Raw genomic sequence first — 14,972 nt, 5'->3', positions numbered from 1 at the left:
CTGAATGAATACAAAAGCAGTTCAGACATCTCAGTGGAGGTTAAATGCATCTCAATTTTGGACATAATTTTGCAAAGGTAAAAATACATCTGTCTTATAACTATATGAATATTTTAAAGTACCCACCATCAGAATTAAGTGTAAGAAACAAATTCTTTTCTTATGGACAGTTGCTAGATTCTGGCTCAACTCTACAAGTCTTCTCACTTGTCTTGCAGAGAAGATGGGAGCCTGTCTAGTGTCTTAGGCTCCGATAAAATTAAATCACCATACTATGGGGAAGGAAAGTAAGTAGACAACTTTGTAGACCAGTTAAGTCCACAGCATAAAGCTTGTAAAGAATAACAGGCAGAGTTGTTCCTTTGTCTTTTGCAAAGAAGTGAATATATGGTTTAACGTTTGGCCGAGTGTTTATGGGGCAGAACTTTTGAGTTTAATTGATATTTACTTTTTAAGCAGTTACACATTTCAGACAGTGCAGCATTAAGGAATGTCTAATGTATATTATGCCTTGCAAAAACAAACAAGTAAGAGAAGCGAGTCAGTCACATTTTCCAAACCAAAGCACACTTACAATAACAATGTTTTATTTATTTGAAAGTCAACCTGAGATATTTGAATTTGTAATTACTTCTAAAATGCGTCTCTTTTGAAAGTGGATATACTAAATTGGGTGCACAGTTTTGAAATGTAACTGCTTGAATCTAATAGATATATTTTTTATTAGCCGAAGTCGCAAAAGGAATGCCATTTATTAATTTTGAAAAAGAATTCAAATGGTTACCAAAATAAGCAAAAATTCTTGTATCTGTTGATCTGTGCATTATTGAAGACAAATCTCTTAATTTTATATTTTCTTTTCTTCTCTCTTTATCTCTGTCTTTACTATCTGAAATGCTCATAAATCAGGAAAAAGGTACAGTAATCATTTTCTACTAACTTTCTTAAATGTCTAAAAACATCCTCCGTGCTATTCTGTTGCAGGTTCTTTAAGACTGTTTCTGTAGTCCTACAACACAGTAACTAACTTCCACTTACCTGGGTTAATTGAAGGCTGATGGTTTAGCTTAGTGTATCGTGGGCTTATGTGAATGTGAAAAGTAGCAGAGCTGCGGGATGGTGCTGCTGTAAAGACGGCACGTCGCGTTAGCTCGGTGGGCAAAATAACTGCCTGGAATGTCAGAGCAAGTAGCCATGAACCTTTTTAAGGGTAGTCAGATTTTTATCTAGTTTCCCAATCACTAAGTTGAATGATTCTATCACTAATTTGAATGACATCAACGATTTGAAAAACACTCTGCTAGTTTTTCTGCTACAGGATTTGTTAAAGTTTTCCATAGTTTTTCCTCAGGTGTCAGTTCTCTGTGTTCCAGACACTTTCAATAAATCTGCTTTGCCCTGTAGCTTTCTGGGTAGGTGCTGTGTTAGCCTGTAAGGTCATGAATTGGTGAATGATTCCATTATTCCTTCAGAAATTTCCTGCTGGCTGGACAGAGCAGCAATACTTATCCTCTGGAGGTACTGACAAAGAAAAGGAGTTTATATAGACTGCTTATTCCTTATTGAGTGCATTTGGAATTGGTTTCAAAGCTTCTCAATGTAGGTCACTCCATCATTTATCATCTCCAAAAGGAGAATCTGTAAATCATTTCAGAGACTTACTGGTGTATGCTAGTTTGATCGAGTCTCTACTAAATCATCTGGAAGTAGATCCTTCTCCTAGGTAGAGGCAGAACAAAGGGAACATATCTGTCCTTGTGGTAAAAAGGGCATGTCATCACTCCTCCAGGAGCACGGCAACTTGTTTAAAGGACCTCACAGTCACTTCTCCCAAAACCGGTGGGTTTTTCTCGCTTTTGTGCATACTCTATTCTGAAACCAAGGGGATTAAAGAATGTGACACTGAGGTCATGAAAAACTAGCTTTCTACCTTTGGGAAGACACCAAACAGACCTACTAGTCCAAGTGAGAAGGCAAAGGTAATGTTGACAGATGAGGCAAGAAAACAGAGAAAAAAGGAATGTTCCATTCAACTTTAAAACTTTGTGAGCTTTGACACGTGGCACTATCTTGCTATCACTTAAGTGAGTGGTTAGTTAATAACAAGTGCCAGAGTCCCTTTGTTCAACTGGGTACGTGCACATTAATTTGGAGGTCGTACTGTAACAGAGAGATAGTGTTTCCTTTGTTGGGAGTAGGCATAACTAAGAGAAGAACTTGCTGAGGCTTTCAGTCATTGGGACTCCGAAATCAGCAGTTAAATTGCAACATCCTTATTTATTATTTGTTTTTAATTTTCCTATGAGAAGAGTGTACTGGAACTGCTTGCTCAGACCCAGGTTGTTATCCCAGGAAAGAGTGCTCATGCTGTGCCACATAGAAGTGGCAAACTCTGCCACATGCCAAAAGCAGCTGGAAAGATCTTCCCAACAAAATTGACAATAGTGGTTTTTTCTTTGTGCATTGATTTGCTCAGATGTTACTGTTTGATGCAGATTGTTTGGTTAGGCCTTACAAAAAGAAAGATATTGCAGTTGTTATTCAAAACAGGTATAAGGTATGAATGAAACCAAATGTGTGCTATGCCACGAGTTTTGCTCTGCTGCATACAGAACAGTTTTAAAAACTATGTAAATCAGAATTCAAACCCAGAGCTTCTATATTTATAATTATACCGGGTGATCTCATGATCATTTTGTCTACTGTAAAGGCTAGAAAAAAAGTAATGCTCTCAAAACCCATTCAGTTACATCTCATTAGCATTTAATTCAGCCCAGTAATCAATACCCAACATGCCAGAGTATAGATGTGTCAGGTGCTCTCATTGCTTTCGTGGAGCAATCAATGTGGTTCTTCTGTTTGCATCACATCTGGCTGGTGTACACAGAGGAGACAGAGCAAATCTGGAAACAGCAAACAGCGCAAACAGCTCAGACCTAACACCGTGTGTCACAGAGACGGCCATCCTTCAGCGCTCTGCGTGCTGATTGGAGAGATGCAAAAGAATAGGAAATCTTTTCCCTTTTCTCACATTTACAGAAACCCTACGCCTGTCAGATTCCTGGCTGCTCCAAACGCTACACCGACCCCAGCTCTCTGCGCAAACACGTGAAAGCTCATTCAGCCAAAGAACAACAGGTGCGTAAGAAGGTAAGACCCACCAGGCAAAAAGTGACACATCTCTAGACCTCCTCGATACAGTTATTTTTAATTTACCTTTAGTTTATACATGTTCAAATCAGAGTTCTTCTGCAATACCGCTAGAAGAAAACTTGAGCTAATTTTCCAGTTGGTTTTTAATCACTGTTGTTAACCAGCCCACTTTATAGTTTTACACTTGCAAGGCTATCCCCCTGTCATTTCAGTTTGCCCCACACTTTCTCTCCAAGCATTCTTTCCTGTTCATCTTTCATACACAAGCCCAAATTTTGCTGTCATTCACACAAAATGTCCATGCCTTGAGTCTCTGCAATCAGCTAGTAGATACACGTTGGCAGATCATCTAAAACGCAAATGAAACTAAGCCAGGGTACTATGGAAATGTCAGGAAAGGAGCACTTGTAATAGAGGAGAATGAAAACCCCCCACTTTTCCCACCACATCTGTATTTTAAATGCATTTATAAATCATTCCAAACCCAGACTGCTAGTTATGTTTTCACTACTATTAGATTCAAATAAGTATTTTGGTTTCTTTGGGCTAAATGCTGAGCTCATTATTAAATGGGGATGCTTACGGGCACCAGCCCAGGATCAGAGACTGGTTTATTACACATTTGGACACACAGTGCGTAAAAAGCTGACTGGGACCCCACGGAGCTGGTCTGTGACACAAGAGACCATGAGCAAACTTCAGGCCCAGGAGTGGAAGGGAGTGCAAGCCTTAGCAAGCAATTACAATTAGTTCAATAAGCAGCAATGACATCTTCCCCCAGCTGCCTTGTCACTGTCCAGAGCATCACGGATGAGACAGCAAGGCATGTTTAAAGGACGGAGGACAGAGCAGAAATGACAGCCTGTTAGATAGAGCTTAGGGAGCAGCTAGTTTTTAAAAATGTCAAAGGTAAGAATTAGAAGTACTGGAGAGCAAAGAGAGGAACATGTAGAGAGAAGAGACAATAGCAGAACCCAGGCAATCTTAGTTGCAGAATTTGGGATGAGCCATGGAGGACTGAGATCAATGTCAAAAAAGCCTAATTTTCCTGCTTGAATACAACTGTGATGAGTTCGTGCTGATTTGTCCTTGTGTCAGCCATGCCCCTTGTCTTACACCCCTTCCCTCCGGCTACTTCTCAGCATGAATTGTATCCCTTAAAGTTTTCGCTTGGCTAGATTCACCAAACTGAACTTGTGGTCCCCTTTCCTAGGACAGTTGTCTGTCCCCCAGTTCTTCCTGTAACCCTTCTCCGTGCCGGGTGCATGCTGTCCGAGTAACAGTTTCTAGAATATCAGTGCCCAGAGTTGTGTACACTATTTCAAATAGTCAGTCTAGAAACACTCATTACACGTGGAGCTTTGTGCCTGGGAGTAACGTTGTTCGTATCCATCCAGATGCCCACAGAATCGAGTTGCTGTCTCTGCATACGTCAGGTCCAGTCAGAACTCTTATTTAGCCTGGCAAGACTGGAAAGGACCGCCTAGTTTTCAAGCCCAATTTTGTAGTATCAGGCCATGTGGTTTCACTACAAGCTCTCTAGAAGGTTCCACAGGGCGTGCTGTGCACCTGCCTCCCACACCACAGGTCGCAAAATTCCCAACGCTCCCCCAGAGCAACCTGTAGGTTTTAATGAGAGTAAGAGCCAGAAAGCCATAGCAGTAACCGGCCACGGAAAGAGGTTGACTGTGGCACAGAAGTCTTTTGCAATAGCAAAAGTTTTGCGACAGGAAGATTTTGTTATATGAAATTCTCAGCTGATTGTGGAAAGCAACTATGCTCCCTATTCCAAAGGAGAGAACACACCCTTCCCCTCTCCCTCCCGCCATCTTTCCTTTCCTGTGGTTGCTGACGTACTTCGTGGGAGAGGGAAGAAGGAAATAATTTCCTAATACCAAAGATGGGTATCATTTGTTCAGCTCTGTGTACTGGGCTGAACGCATTAACATGTTAACATCCTTTACATCTGGACAAAGGAACAGTCCCCACTGTTACACCCGGTCACCTGCAGAGGCCCATTTCCAGTTCTCGGGAGGAAGGTGAGAAAAAACCCTAAATCCAAACTTTGCATTAACTGGCACAAAGTACTTCCTGCATAAGCAGCAGGAACCCTTAAGTATAGAATTAATAGAGGACAAATGCAGTACACACAAGTTGCAAACTCTAGCTGCTTGGATGTACCAAGACATCAAATATCCAAGGTTTCATATCTCTTAATCTCCTAGCTTGAGGAATTTTCCTGCATGCGTATACATACCCTCCTATAGACTTATCAAGTCTATCTTAAAATAATGTTAGTTCCTTGCCTCCCACACCTTATTTGGGAAACCAGTCTAAGTCTGCACTCCTCCAGTGGTTTGAAATCATCTTCAGATTTCCCGTCTCATTTATCCATGATAACTTTATGAATACTTGATCCTGTGTCTTTTTTCCTGGAGCTTAAAAGGCATCTGAAAAAGCAGCAGATTTAAAGTGTGTTTTGCTCAGGCTCTCTTTTAAAAGGGACCAAAGCCAACCTGACTCATAAAGAAATAATAAAATCCCTCAAATATTTCACTTAAACATATTACAGGAAAAAAACCACCCTTTCACAGCTAAGTAAATCTCAGTGTTATTGAAACGGTGACAGTCCACAGGGGAAAAGACTGCTTATACTCATTTGCTCATTTTTGGTTATAACTCGGCAAAAGCAGTTGTCTGTTGGTATCAGCTTCCCAGGAGTTCTAAGTGGAAATGACTTAGCCAAGAAAGAGAAGTTAATGGGCTGCTCTGCCCACATGTCTTGGTTGAGATATGCTACCAAAATGTGCCATCTCTGATATAAAATAAAATGTCTGACCTTAGACTTACATCAAAGGAATCCTGAATATTTAGTTCATAGCCTAGAAGATGACTGCAGAGGTAATATTTGGTTGTTCTGAAAGGCTTTACAAGAACAAAATAGGAGAAAGTTAGCTGTTAATTTAGTAGTAGTTTAAGTTTAATTGGCTACAGGTGCACTTTGTGATCCAAATGTTAGATGTTTATCTTGAAGCAGCAAATGGCCATACAGCAGAATTCTAAATAGGTTTGCCCGGACCTTTTATTTAGAATAACCAAGCCCAGGGGAGATCGGTATGCAAAACTGTAAATGTAAAGACAATAACTATTTATTAATGGCTATAGAATACGATGGCTGTTTGTGTAACGTGAGCACCATACTATGACAAAAGCTTGGCAACATCAGCATGTTTGAAAGAGAATTAGAAATGCTTTTCTTTCTTAATTCTCCTCTCCTGCTGTTTTTAATATGATCGACATTGTGGTTTTCAAGAGTTTGCTTCAGACACTTTTGCCAGAGCTTTAATTTACATGGAGAACAGCTGACATATCGGTGATACCTCTTACACATTACTGACAGCATATTATTCCACCAGTTCTAATCTGATAAGCACAAATGCTTTTCTTTCCCTATCAAATGTCTTTCCAAGTGTCACAGCTACAAGGTGATGCAATCCTTTTGCCACACAACCCAAGAAACTACAGAAAGCCTGAAAATGTGCAGCTAAATTACTCAGGAAGGTTTGAAGAAACACAGAGTACATTATTTTCTGAAGCAAATTTGTTGATTTAAGATTAGCACATTTAACTCGTGCACTTAGGAAAACCAAAATTATCTCTAATTAAAAAAAAACCCAAGTAATAGAGATATCCTTAATTGCACCAAGTTCCTAAGAATGACATTTTATTCCTTCCTTCTATACATAATCTTTAAGCAAAGAGACATACGAATTTAATTAGAAGTCATTTGGTTTACTTTGAAATAAAATGTTTGTTTTATCCTCCTCTTGTAGCTAAATTCATGTACTGATATCGAACAAGATGTACTAAGTGAATGCTTAGCTATACAACAACTCCACACATCTTCACAACACATTTTGGATGGGAAATGTGGTAGATCTGTAGGTCATCATGATTTAATTACAGGTAAGAATACTTCTAATAAGTATGGTGCTAAATGTGTCATATAATACAGAATTTAAAACAGAAAAGCTTATGGGTCTGATTTGCCACTATGGAAGATGAAAAAAAACCCCAAACCAACAAAAGAAATGAAATAATTTTGTGAGTTGTTTGCTAAAGCCTGACTTTTTTTTTTTTTCAGAGTTAGTCAGCCAAATAGCTCCTGTTAATTTGACGTGAAGGGGCAGCAGCCCTGCTGAAAGTCAGCCTCTATCCATTTGTTCTCTTTTAAAAAGTTTGCCTTGGCTTCAGCAGAATGCAGGTGCATGAGCTTCGCTAAAGCCAAATGAGTGCTCTAGCGAAGACAAAAGCACGCAGCAATAAGGTTTTCCAGCTCTTCAGGAGCTGTAGGGAAGTTGTTGAGGCTGTGTATTATCATGCGCTGTGTGTTTATAACAAATAATATGGTAACGTATGAATGGAGGAAAAGCTTGAATTTGAAATGTCAAACATGCTGTTTTAATTATCTTTTCTAGTATTTAATCTTTCTTCCGTTCCTTCTTGTCTGTCTTGTCTGTCCGTCTTGTGGTTTGAACAAGAGCTGGCTCCTTTCAGGGACTTTAGACTGTTCTATACATTTTATAGGAAGAGAAAAGATGTCTCCATTCTGCTCTGCTGAAAATAAGATCTAGATTCACAACTTTGGAACCTCAGCAGAGGATCCTGAATCAGGGATGTAGCAATTCTGGGTTCTTTGTTCAGCCAGCAGAAAGAAGAAGAGGAGCTCTCAAAGGCCATCAGTGTCATTGTGATCTGCCTCACCCTGTGAAGGCAGCCATATCCCTCCCCTGATTCTAGAGATTATAGTGGGGAACTTTCACTCTCAAATCTCTTTCTGTCCATGTAACTATTTAGCCCTTTTTCTGATTTTCGTATATAATTTATTTTTGGCTTCAGCAATACCACGTGAGTTACAAAGCCCACACTTGTTTGAAAAAAATACTTTCATTGACTAATTCTGCAAGTGCAGCTTTCAGGTAATGTTCAGTAAGAAGAATATGCACATAGACTCCTACTTGGTTTGCTCTGGTAGAACCTACTTTTGGAGAACCATTCATGTTACAGCCTTTGAAACTTCTCTAACTCTGTAATATCCATTTTGGGATGGGATAACCAATACTATGCACAACATTCCAGATTATGCCATCCTCTTGATTTATAAGCCATCATTGTCACATTTTCTTGTGTCATTCTCTGTCATATTCCAGACTCATCTCAGTGTCTTACTCATTTTTAATGGCAGCTGTGTATTAGAAACAGGATGGATATATGGCAACATTTTATATCTAGCACTTTGTATAATCTGGAGAAAATCTCCAGAAAAAAAAGATGTAACAGGTATTAATCACTTTTTCATTCTATAATTGTTTAAATAGTAATGCATACTAAACCCAGATTTGGACAGACTATTCCTAATTTTGGGGCAGGAATGTGGAGTCTGGTATACAGCATGCTATGCCTAAGAGCGGGGAACAGTTTGAATCGTAGAATAGTTTGGGTTGGAAGGGACCTTTAAAAGCCATCTAGTCCAACCCCCTCCAATGAGCAGGGACATCTTCAACTAGATCAGGTTGCTCGGAGCCCTGTCCAACTTGACCTTCAATGTTTCCAGGGATGGGGCATCTACCACCTCTCTGGACAACCTGTGCCAGTGTTTCACCACCCTCATCGTAAAAAAATTCTTCCTTTTATATAGTCTAAATCTTCCCTCTTTTAGCATAAAGCCATTACCCTGTGTCCTACTGCAACAGGCCCTATTAAAAAGTCTGTCCCTGTCTTTCTGATAAGTCCCCTTTAAGTACTGGAAGACCCCAATAAAGTCTCCCTGGAGCCACCTTTTCTCTAGGCTGAACAACCTGAACTCTCTCAGCCTGTCCTCAGATTCTGCCTTGGTATGGCAGAGCAGAGCCAAGGTGAGACAAAAAAAGGCAGGGATGCCATTTTTGAAGACTACATTATTGATTTAAGATGTACTTTATCCTCTTTCAATTCCACTGTGGAGGAAAGGCTTGACTTGGTATTACTAAATATGTTTTAAAGTGATTTAGTAACTGAGTATGAGCTTTCCAGACAAACCCGAGCTTGTTGCTGTTGAGGCTTAGAGAAATCCAATGGTAAACTGGGATTAGAAACAAAAATGCCTGGTGGAAGAGATGATGCGCTTCAATAGTATATTTTGCCATGTAAGAGCAAAGTAATAAATTACTAAAAATTACATAGGCAAGAATCTCCTGCTTTTTTTTCCCAAATCTTAAACGTAAAATCCAAAAAATGCATCCTGCTTGACATCTCCTGTTCTCCTTTCTAGTTCAATTTGCACTAAATGTTGGTATGTAACATGAACAGAATGGAGTAGAAAGGGAAATAGCGATGATTCTGACACTGTTCCCCTGGGAATCTGCACTCGCAGTTTATACGTTGCTCCTTGAAAAGTGGCAGAAAGCTGGAGGGACTGGGGGGTATAATTTCCATTCTCTGCTTGTGTTGTCTGCACTCTTTAGATCTGTGAGGGCAGCACGTGGCCCCTGCTCTGCAGCCACGCCAGTCCAGCATAGCTGAAGCGTGGCTTGGCCTCTCGCTTCCAGGCGGGACTGGAAGGACCAGTGACATTTCCCTCAGAACAGGCTGCACTTAAGAACCTTAGAAACAGCCTCAGATTTCAAGTGACAACAATAAAACAGGAAAAAACTTATTCACTTCCAGATAAACAGACCATCCCTAAACTCTCAGTGTCATTTCTGAGAACCTCTTGTGAAATTAAGGATTTTATCTATCAATAATACTGGCTTTCTCTGGTATGACTTCTTTGCTGATTATATCAATCCATCACCAGGATGTTGTAAAAAACCTAGTAAATCTTCCCTGATACTTCCATTGGGTCACACCATATGAGACCCCATCACATGCACAGTATGAAGTGCCAGGGAAAATAAATCAAGATTTGAAAGACCATTTTACAGTGAAACAGAAGTTACTTCATACTTTGTGTAGCACAATTTCATAGCAAAGCTGTTCCTCTGTCATTATGTAGGGCGTATAAGCTAAAGTGCTGATCCTTACAGAATTAAAGCATAAGGACATTCCTGCTGCCACCTATAGTCTGCAGTGATTGCACATTTGCTCTTTCAAATAAGCAGAGGTAATATTTCTGGAGAAATCAGCTATAACACTCTATATAGAATATATATGGATAAATATAGTATATGACATCCTCTTGATTCCACTTGAAAATATGAAAATGTTCATGGTTTGGGGTTTTTGTTTTGAGTTTGGGATTCCCCCCCCCCCCCCTTTTTTTTTTTTTTTTTGTTTCAAAGAAACCACATTATTAATGTGCAGAGCTCTGGGCTTTAGGGATCACTTGGATTCCTGGAGAGTTTCGGTTTTGTCTTTCTCCAAGTTAAAGCACATTTTAAATATGTCAGGGATGAAAGCCAATCACAGAAAAAATGAAATATTTAAAAAGCTCCCATCCCTTGTGTCTGACTTCAAAGCAGGTTTGTGCTTGGGAATGGGCAAGACAGTGAGCAAAAGAATGTTTTGCAGTCAGAGGAACCCATTGTTTGCTTAGATCTTCCTCCTTTTTCCCTCCTCATAACTAAGATGCTTCATGGCTGCACACATTCAACTCTAGCTGTGCCTAAGAACTCGTATCACTCTCTCCACAAAGGAAGTACCTCTGCTCAGGTAATTCCACTCAGGCATTTTCTTTGGGCATGTTTTATTATTGTTTTTCTGGTCTCAGTTGGCATAAAGCTGGGGAAAAGAAAAGCTGCTAGTCACAGATGCTCAGAGTACTGTTTTGGCAACAGATGTTAAGGTTAAAGGCCAAGCCATTTAAAGTATTGATTGATGACATATATTTATGAGCTAAGATGGTCAATGCGTGAAGAGGCCCAAGGTGCACAGTCCTGAACTGGGTTGTGCTTGCAGTCATTCATAACAGCTCCAAAGGCTTCTGTGTGACTTCAGGTACTCAGAGTATGAAACATTGCTGAAAAAAAAGAAAAAAAACTGTAGAAGAAGAGACATTTTAGAAGTATTGAAAATTATACTGAGGCTGGAACAGCAACTGCTCTTCCCCCTTGACTTCCTCCATTGTAGAGGCACCTGATCTCCTAAAGGGATCCACGCAGCAAAGATACCATTTTTCTCCCCTCAAACAGCTCTTCTTTTCTGCTAGGGCTTGGCAGTGAGAAGGACTTTATACACCCTCCTATCAACAGATACCTCCTGCTTCCCTCAACAAGGCAGTTCACTCTCTCTCTTTCCTGATAAACTGCCACTGCCAGTATTTCCTTCTAAAAGCTTAACACCCATCAACATACCATTAGGTAGTCATGGAGTTGGAGTGACAGCACCTCCAAACTTTGAGTGTCTTAAGGCTGGAATAAAAATATGCACATCAAACCTTTTTAAAGTCAAAACAAATTCCAGTAGCAGCATAAATGCTGATAGCTGATAGCGTTCATAGTGCCCAGCACAGTGCACCCTGCACAGTCTCCATGACCAGAAAAAGGTCTGTCCCTCTGAAGGGAATAAAGTTCTGTTGGAGTGGCCTGGTTTTCCACTGTGTAAGTTAAATGACTTTTAACTTTAAATAAGTACCGATTTGGTTCTCAGTGACTCAACAGAAATGACTAATGTCTCATTACAGACTCACATGGAATCTCGTAGTAAATCCCATCTTCCATTGTGTGCACCACATGGCCCCCAAAGTACTCTTTAATTACAGGCAGACACCCCATGCAAGTGAAGCAAGTGAACAATAGAGTCGATTCTTTGTCTACGTTGGCTCGCGTTTCGGCTTTCTCGCTATCCAGAAGCTTCAGGGGCAGATGCAGCCCTCATCCAAATGGTGGGCTGTGCAGTCTCAGAGCCTCACCACCAGGCCCAGGAGCACACATCGCTGTGTCTGATGCCAGAGCAGCCCTGCAGCTCTCCCCATTCCTCCCACTAGCCCCGTGTCAGAGGGATACACACTGTACAAGTCAGGATCCCGGGTCAAGTCTCATTTCCTTGGGAAGCAAAGCTTCTGTAATTTCTGTAATCATTTTGCTCGCCTCTCCGTCCACATGTGTGTTAGTCCCCTTCCCCACAGTATTTTTTTAAATCCATTAGCCAAGCTCAACCACATTTGACAAACGCCTCAGAGATAATTGCATTCTGACAAGTTTTCATGAATACTGGCAGCTGGATACCAGAGAATGGCACCCAAAATTAGTGTTCCCACTGCGGGAGAGGCAGGCAGGGCCCAGCTGGGACACACGCTGCTTGGCAGCAGGCAGCACACGTGTAGCGCCACATTTGTCAGTGTCCCCGGGGACATGGGGACGGCTGGGTTTACCCTGACATGCTTCAGCCGATGTTGCGGTGAGCTGCCGATCTAGCAAGGCCACGGAGAGGGGGTGTCGGTGCCAGCGGCTTCTGGGGTGAGGCAGCACAAGCTGCGGTGTGGAAGGAGGATCATGGGGACAAGAGACGCCACTTGTCAAACCAAGCGTGAGTGAGGGTGTTGTGGTAAATAAAGATGTAGGAAAAGGAACACTCACTGATGAACAAAGCCTACAAGCCTCAGCACACGTATGCTCCAAGCAAGGGCCTTTTCCAGGTGTGATCAGTAAGTCAAAAGATGGATGAACTTGGGGTGGCTGGAAGAAGCCCTACTTTAAATAGGAGAGGAGACCCACAGCAATGCATCTTCTCAAGCCCAAGAGTGGGCAATGGGTGTCCACTCCAGTGGTTCCACCACAGCGGGGTAAACTCCTCTGCATAGCAGTTGGGCATGGCAGAAACTCGGGGTAACAGGGATTCTGGTTTCATTTGGTTTTCTAATGGGGTGAGTCTGAGTGCATGGGATCATGCAAGACTCGTCTCCTGGACATACAGATGCGTGGGGTGTTTAACATTTTCTTGCTTCGTTAGAGGGGCAAGTACTCTGATGGTAGGTACTCTGCTACTCTGTCTTTCCCATCCACCTCAAGCAAAGATTTGAACTATCCCCAGCAGCTGAGAGAGTATGTAAAGTGCCAGGAGAGACCTCTTAGACATTCGTGAACTGTTCAGGGTGGGACTGTAAGATAAAACATATGAATGTGTTTACTGGCGACCACACTGCTAAAATTACCTTTTAAGGGTTTTTGGGCTTTTGGGGTGAGTTACTGACAGGGTCCAGTAATAGTCTACTAGCCTTAGAGAGCGTAAACGTGTCTTTTTAGGTTCAGCAGTTTCCTTCAGGCTGTGCTGCCAATATACCTGAACTACGTGTTGTAGGAAATACAGCTGAAGTGTGAAATGACACAGTACAGTCAAGGTCAAATTGGTATTTGGCTCATCTTCCAAGCCTGATAATGAATGTGTGAACAGCAAGGATTTGGGGGAAGTGGAAACCATTGTATCATAAAATGGACTGAAGCCACCAGTAGAAAAATGACATTTTCACAGTGCAGCATCCTAGCTACTGACTTACTGTTATCAGAAGAGGCTTTGACAAATAAATCCTAGCATCACCTGGAAACATCTGACTTCTTAAAGCCTCTTCTGTCTGGCTTTCAGTGCAGAAAGCAAGTTGGTTTCACTGGCTGGTTGACAAATGTTCTGTCTAGCAGGAGACAGAGATGATGTGGTTCATTTTTGTTGCTTTAGATCTGTCAACAGCTGAGGACTCATTGTTCATGAGAGGTTTTTGACTCATCCGAAGTCTCTGACAAAGGTGGCTGGAATCTTGCCTCAGTGGTTCTGCTCTTCAGTCACACAGAAACAGATGCTGACACTCAGCCGTGTCTTATCCGCCCAGAGGGCTGTCACACATTCCCCACAGCTCCAGATTTACATGATGCTTTCTGCTTGTTCCTGTCACTGTGAGGGTTTGGGAGCAGTGCCATCCAGAACGCTGTCAGTGACATGGGACACGTCCAAGCAGAGCTGATACACAGCTCTGTCTTCCTGAATGTGTCACTCTGCACACAGTGAGTGGGAGAAGAAAGGTGAATGCTACAGGAGGAGAGAAAGCAAAGAAACTAGACCCCAGAGGGTGTGGGGGGTCTTAAGTGCTGAGTAGCTGGATGCTGTGGGAGCTGGCAAACTTCATTTGCTCCCCACAGCCTTCACCATATAGTGGCTGCTCTAGTCCTCCTCTGGGTGCGCACTCCCTGGAGGCAGGCCCTGGTGGGCCAAAACTCTGGGAGATGTGTTGTAGGCAAACTTTAAGAAGATGAGGAGAAGGGCTGAGAAATCGAGAAAAGAAGGACTAGACTTTTCCAAGAATTTAACTTATTTCCCTGTCCCAACTCTCTCAGCCTGTCCTCATAGCAGAGGTGTTCCATCCCTCTGATAATTTTTTTGGCTGTCCCCTGGACCAGCTCCAACAGGTCCATGTCTTTCCTGTCCTGAGGGCTCCAGGGCTGGATGTGGTTCTCCAGGTGGGGTCTCACCACAGCAGAACAGAGGAGAGTAGCCAGAGTCCTGAAAAAAAAAAATGGAACATTGACAGTCCATTTCAGTTTCAGTTTCATTTGTATGATATGTAATATTTTTAAATGATCTAGGATGTCCAGTGCTCTGAGTTCAGTGTCTAATGTGATGTTGGTAAGGTATCACGTACCACTCTGCTGTGACTATGAGCTCCATCATTCTGCAAACAAGCACTGTGGGTTCTCACTCGGAAGTACGGTGAAGGCAGGGTGAGTCCTGCCAAGTCCCGCCAGCTGCTGGGAGGAGTGCTTACAGGTCTGCAGTCACAGCAAGGCAGAAATGGACCACCTGAGAGGGTTGGAGGGGAGACACATGTCAAAATACCTTGATACAGCTGTGAGTGC

General features: G+C 41.9%; 1 protein-coding gene across 1 annotated transcript in view; it reads left to right on the top strand.

Moving 5' to 3' along the window:
* Window positions 1-14,972, top strand: part of GLIS1 (GLIS family zinc finger 1) — a 204,763-nt gene that overhangs the window by 163,900 nt on the left and 25,891 nt on the right. Inside the window, exons 6-7 of the mRNA XM_074152086.1 lie at window positions 3,040-3,150; window positions 6,987-7,119. Coding sequence (XP_074008187.1) covers window positions 3,040-3,150; window positions 6,987-7,119 — 244 coding nt within the window. The remainder of the gene's footprint in view (window positions 1-3,039; window positions 3,151-6,986; window positions 7,120-14,972) is intronic.

The sequence above is a fragment of the Numenius arquata genome, chromosome 8 (assembly GCF_964106895.1).
Source record: "Numenius arquata chromosome 8, bNumArq3.hap1.1, whole genome shotgun sequence".
NCBI lineage: Eukaryota > Metazoa > Chordata > Aves > Charadriiformes > Scolopacidae > Numenius > Numenius arquata.
This window is presented reverse-complemented; position numbering and strand designations above follow the sequence as displayed.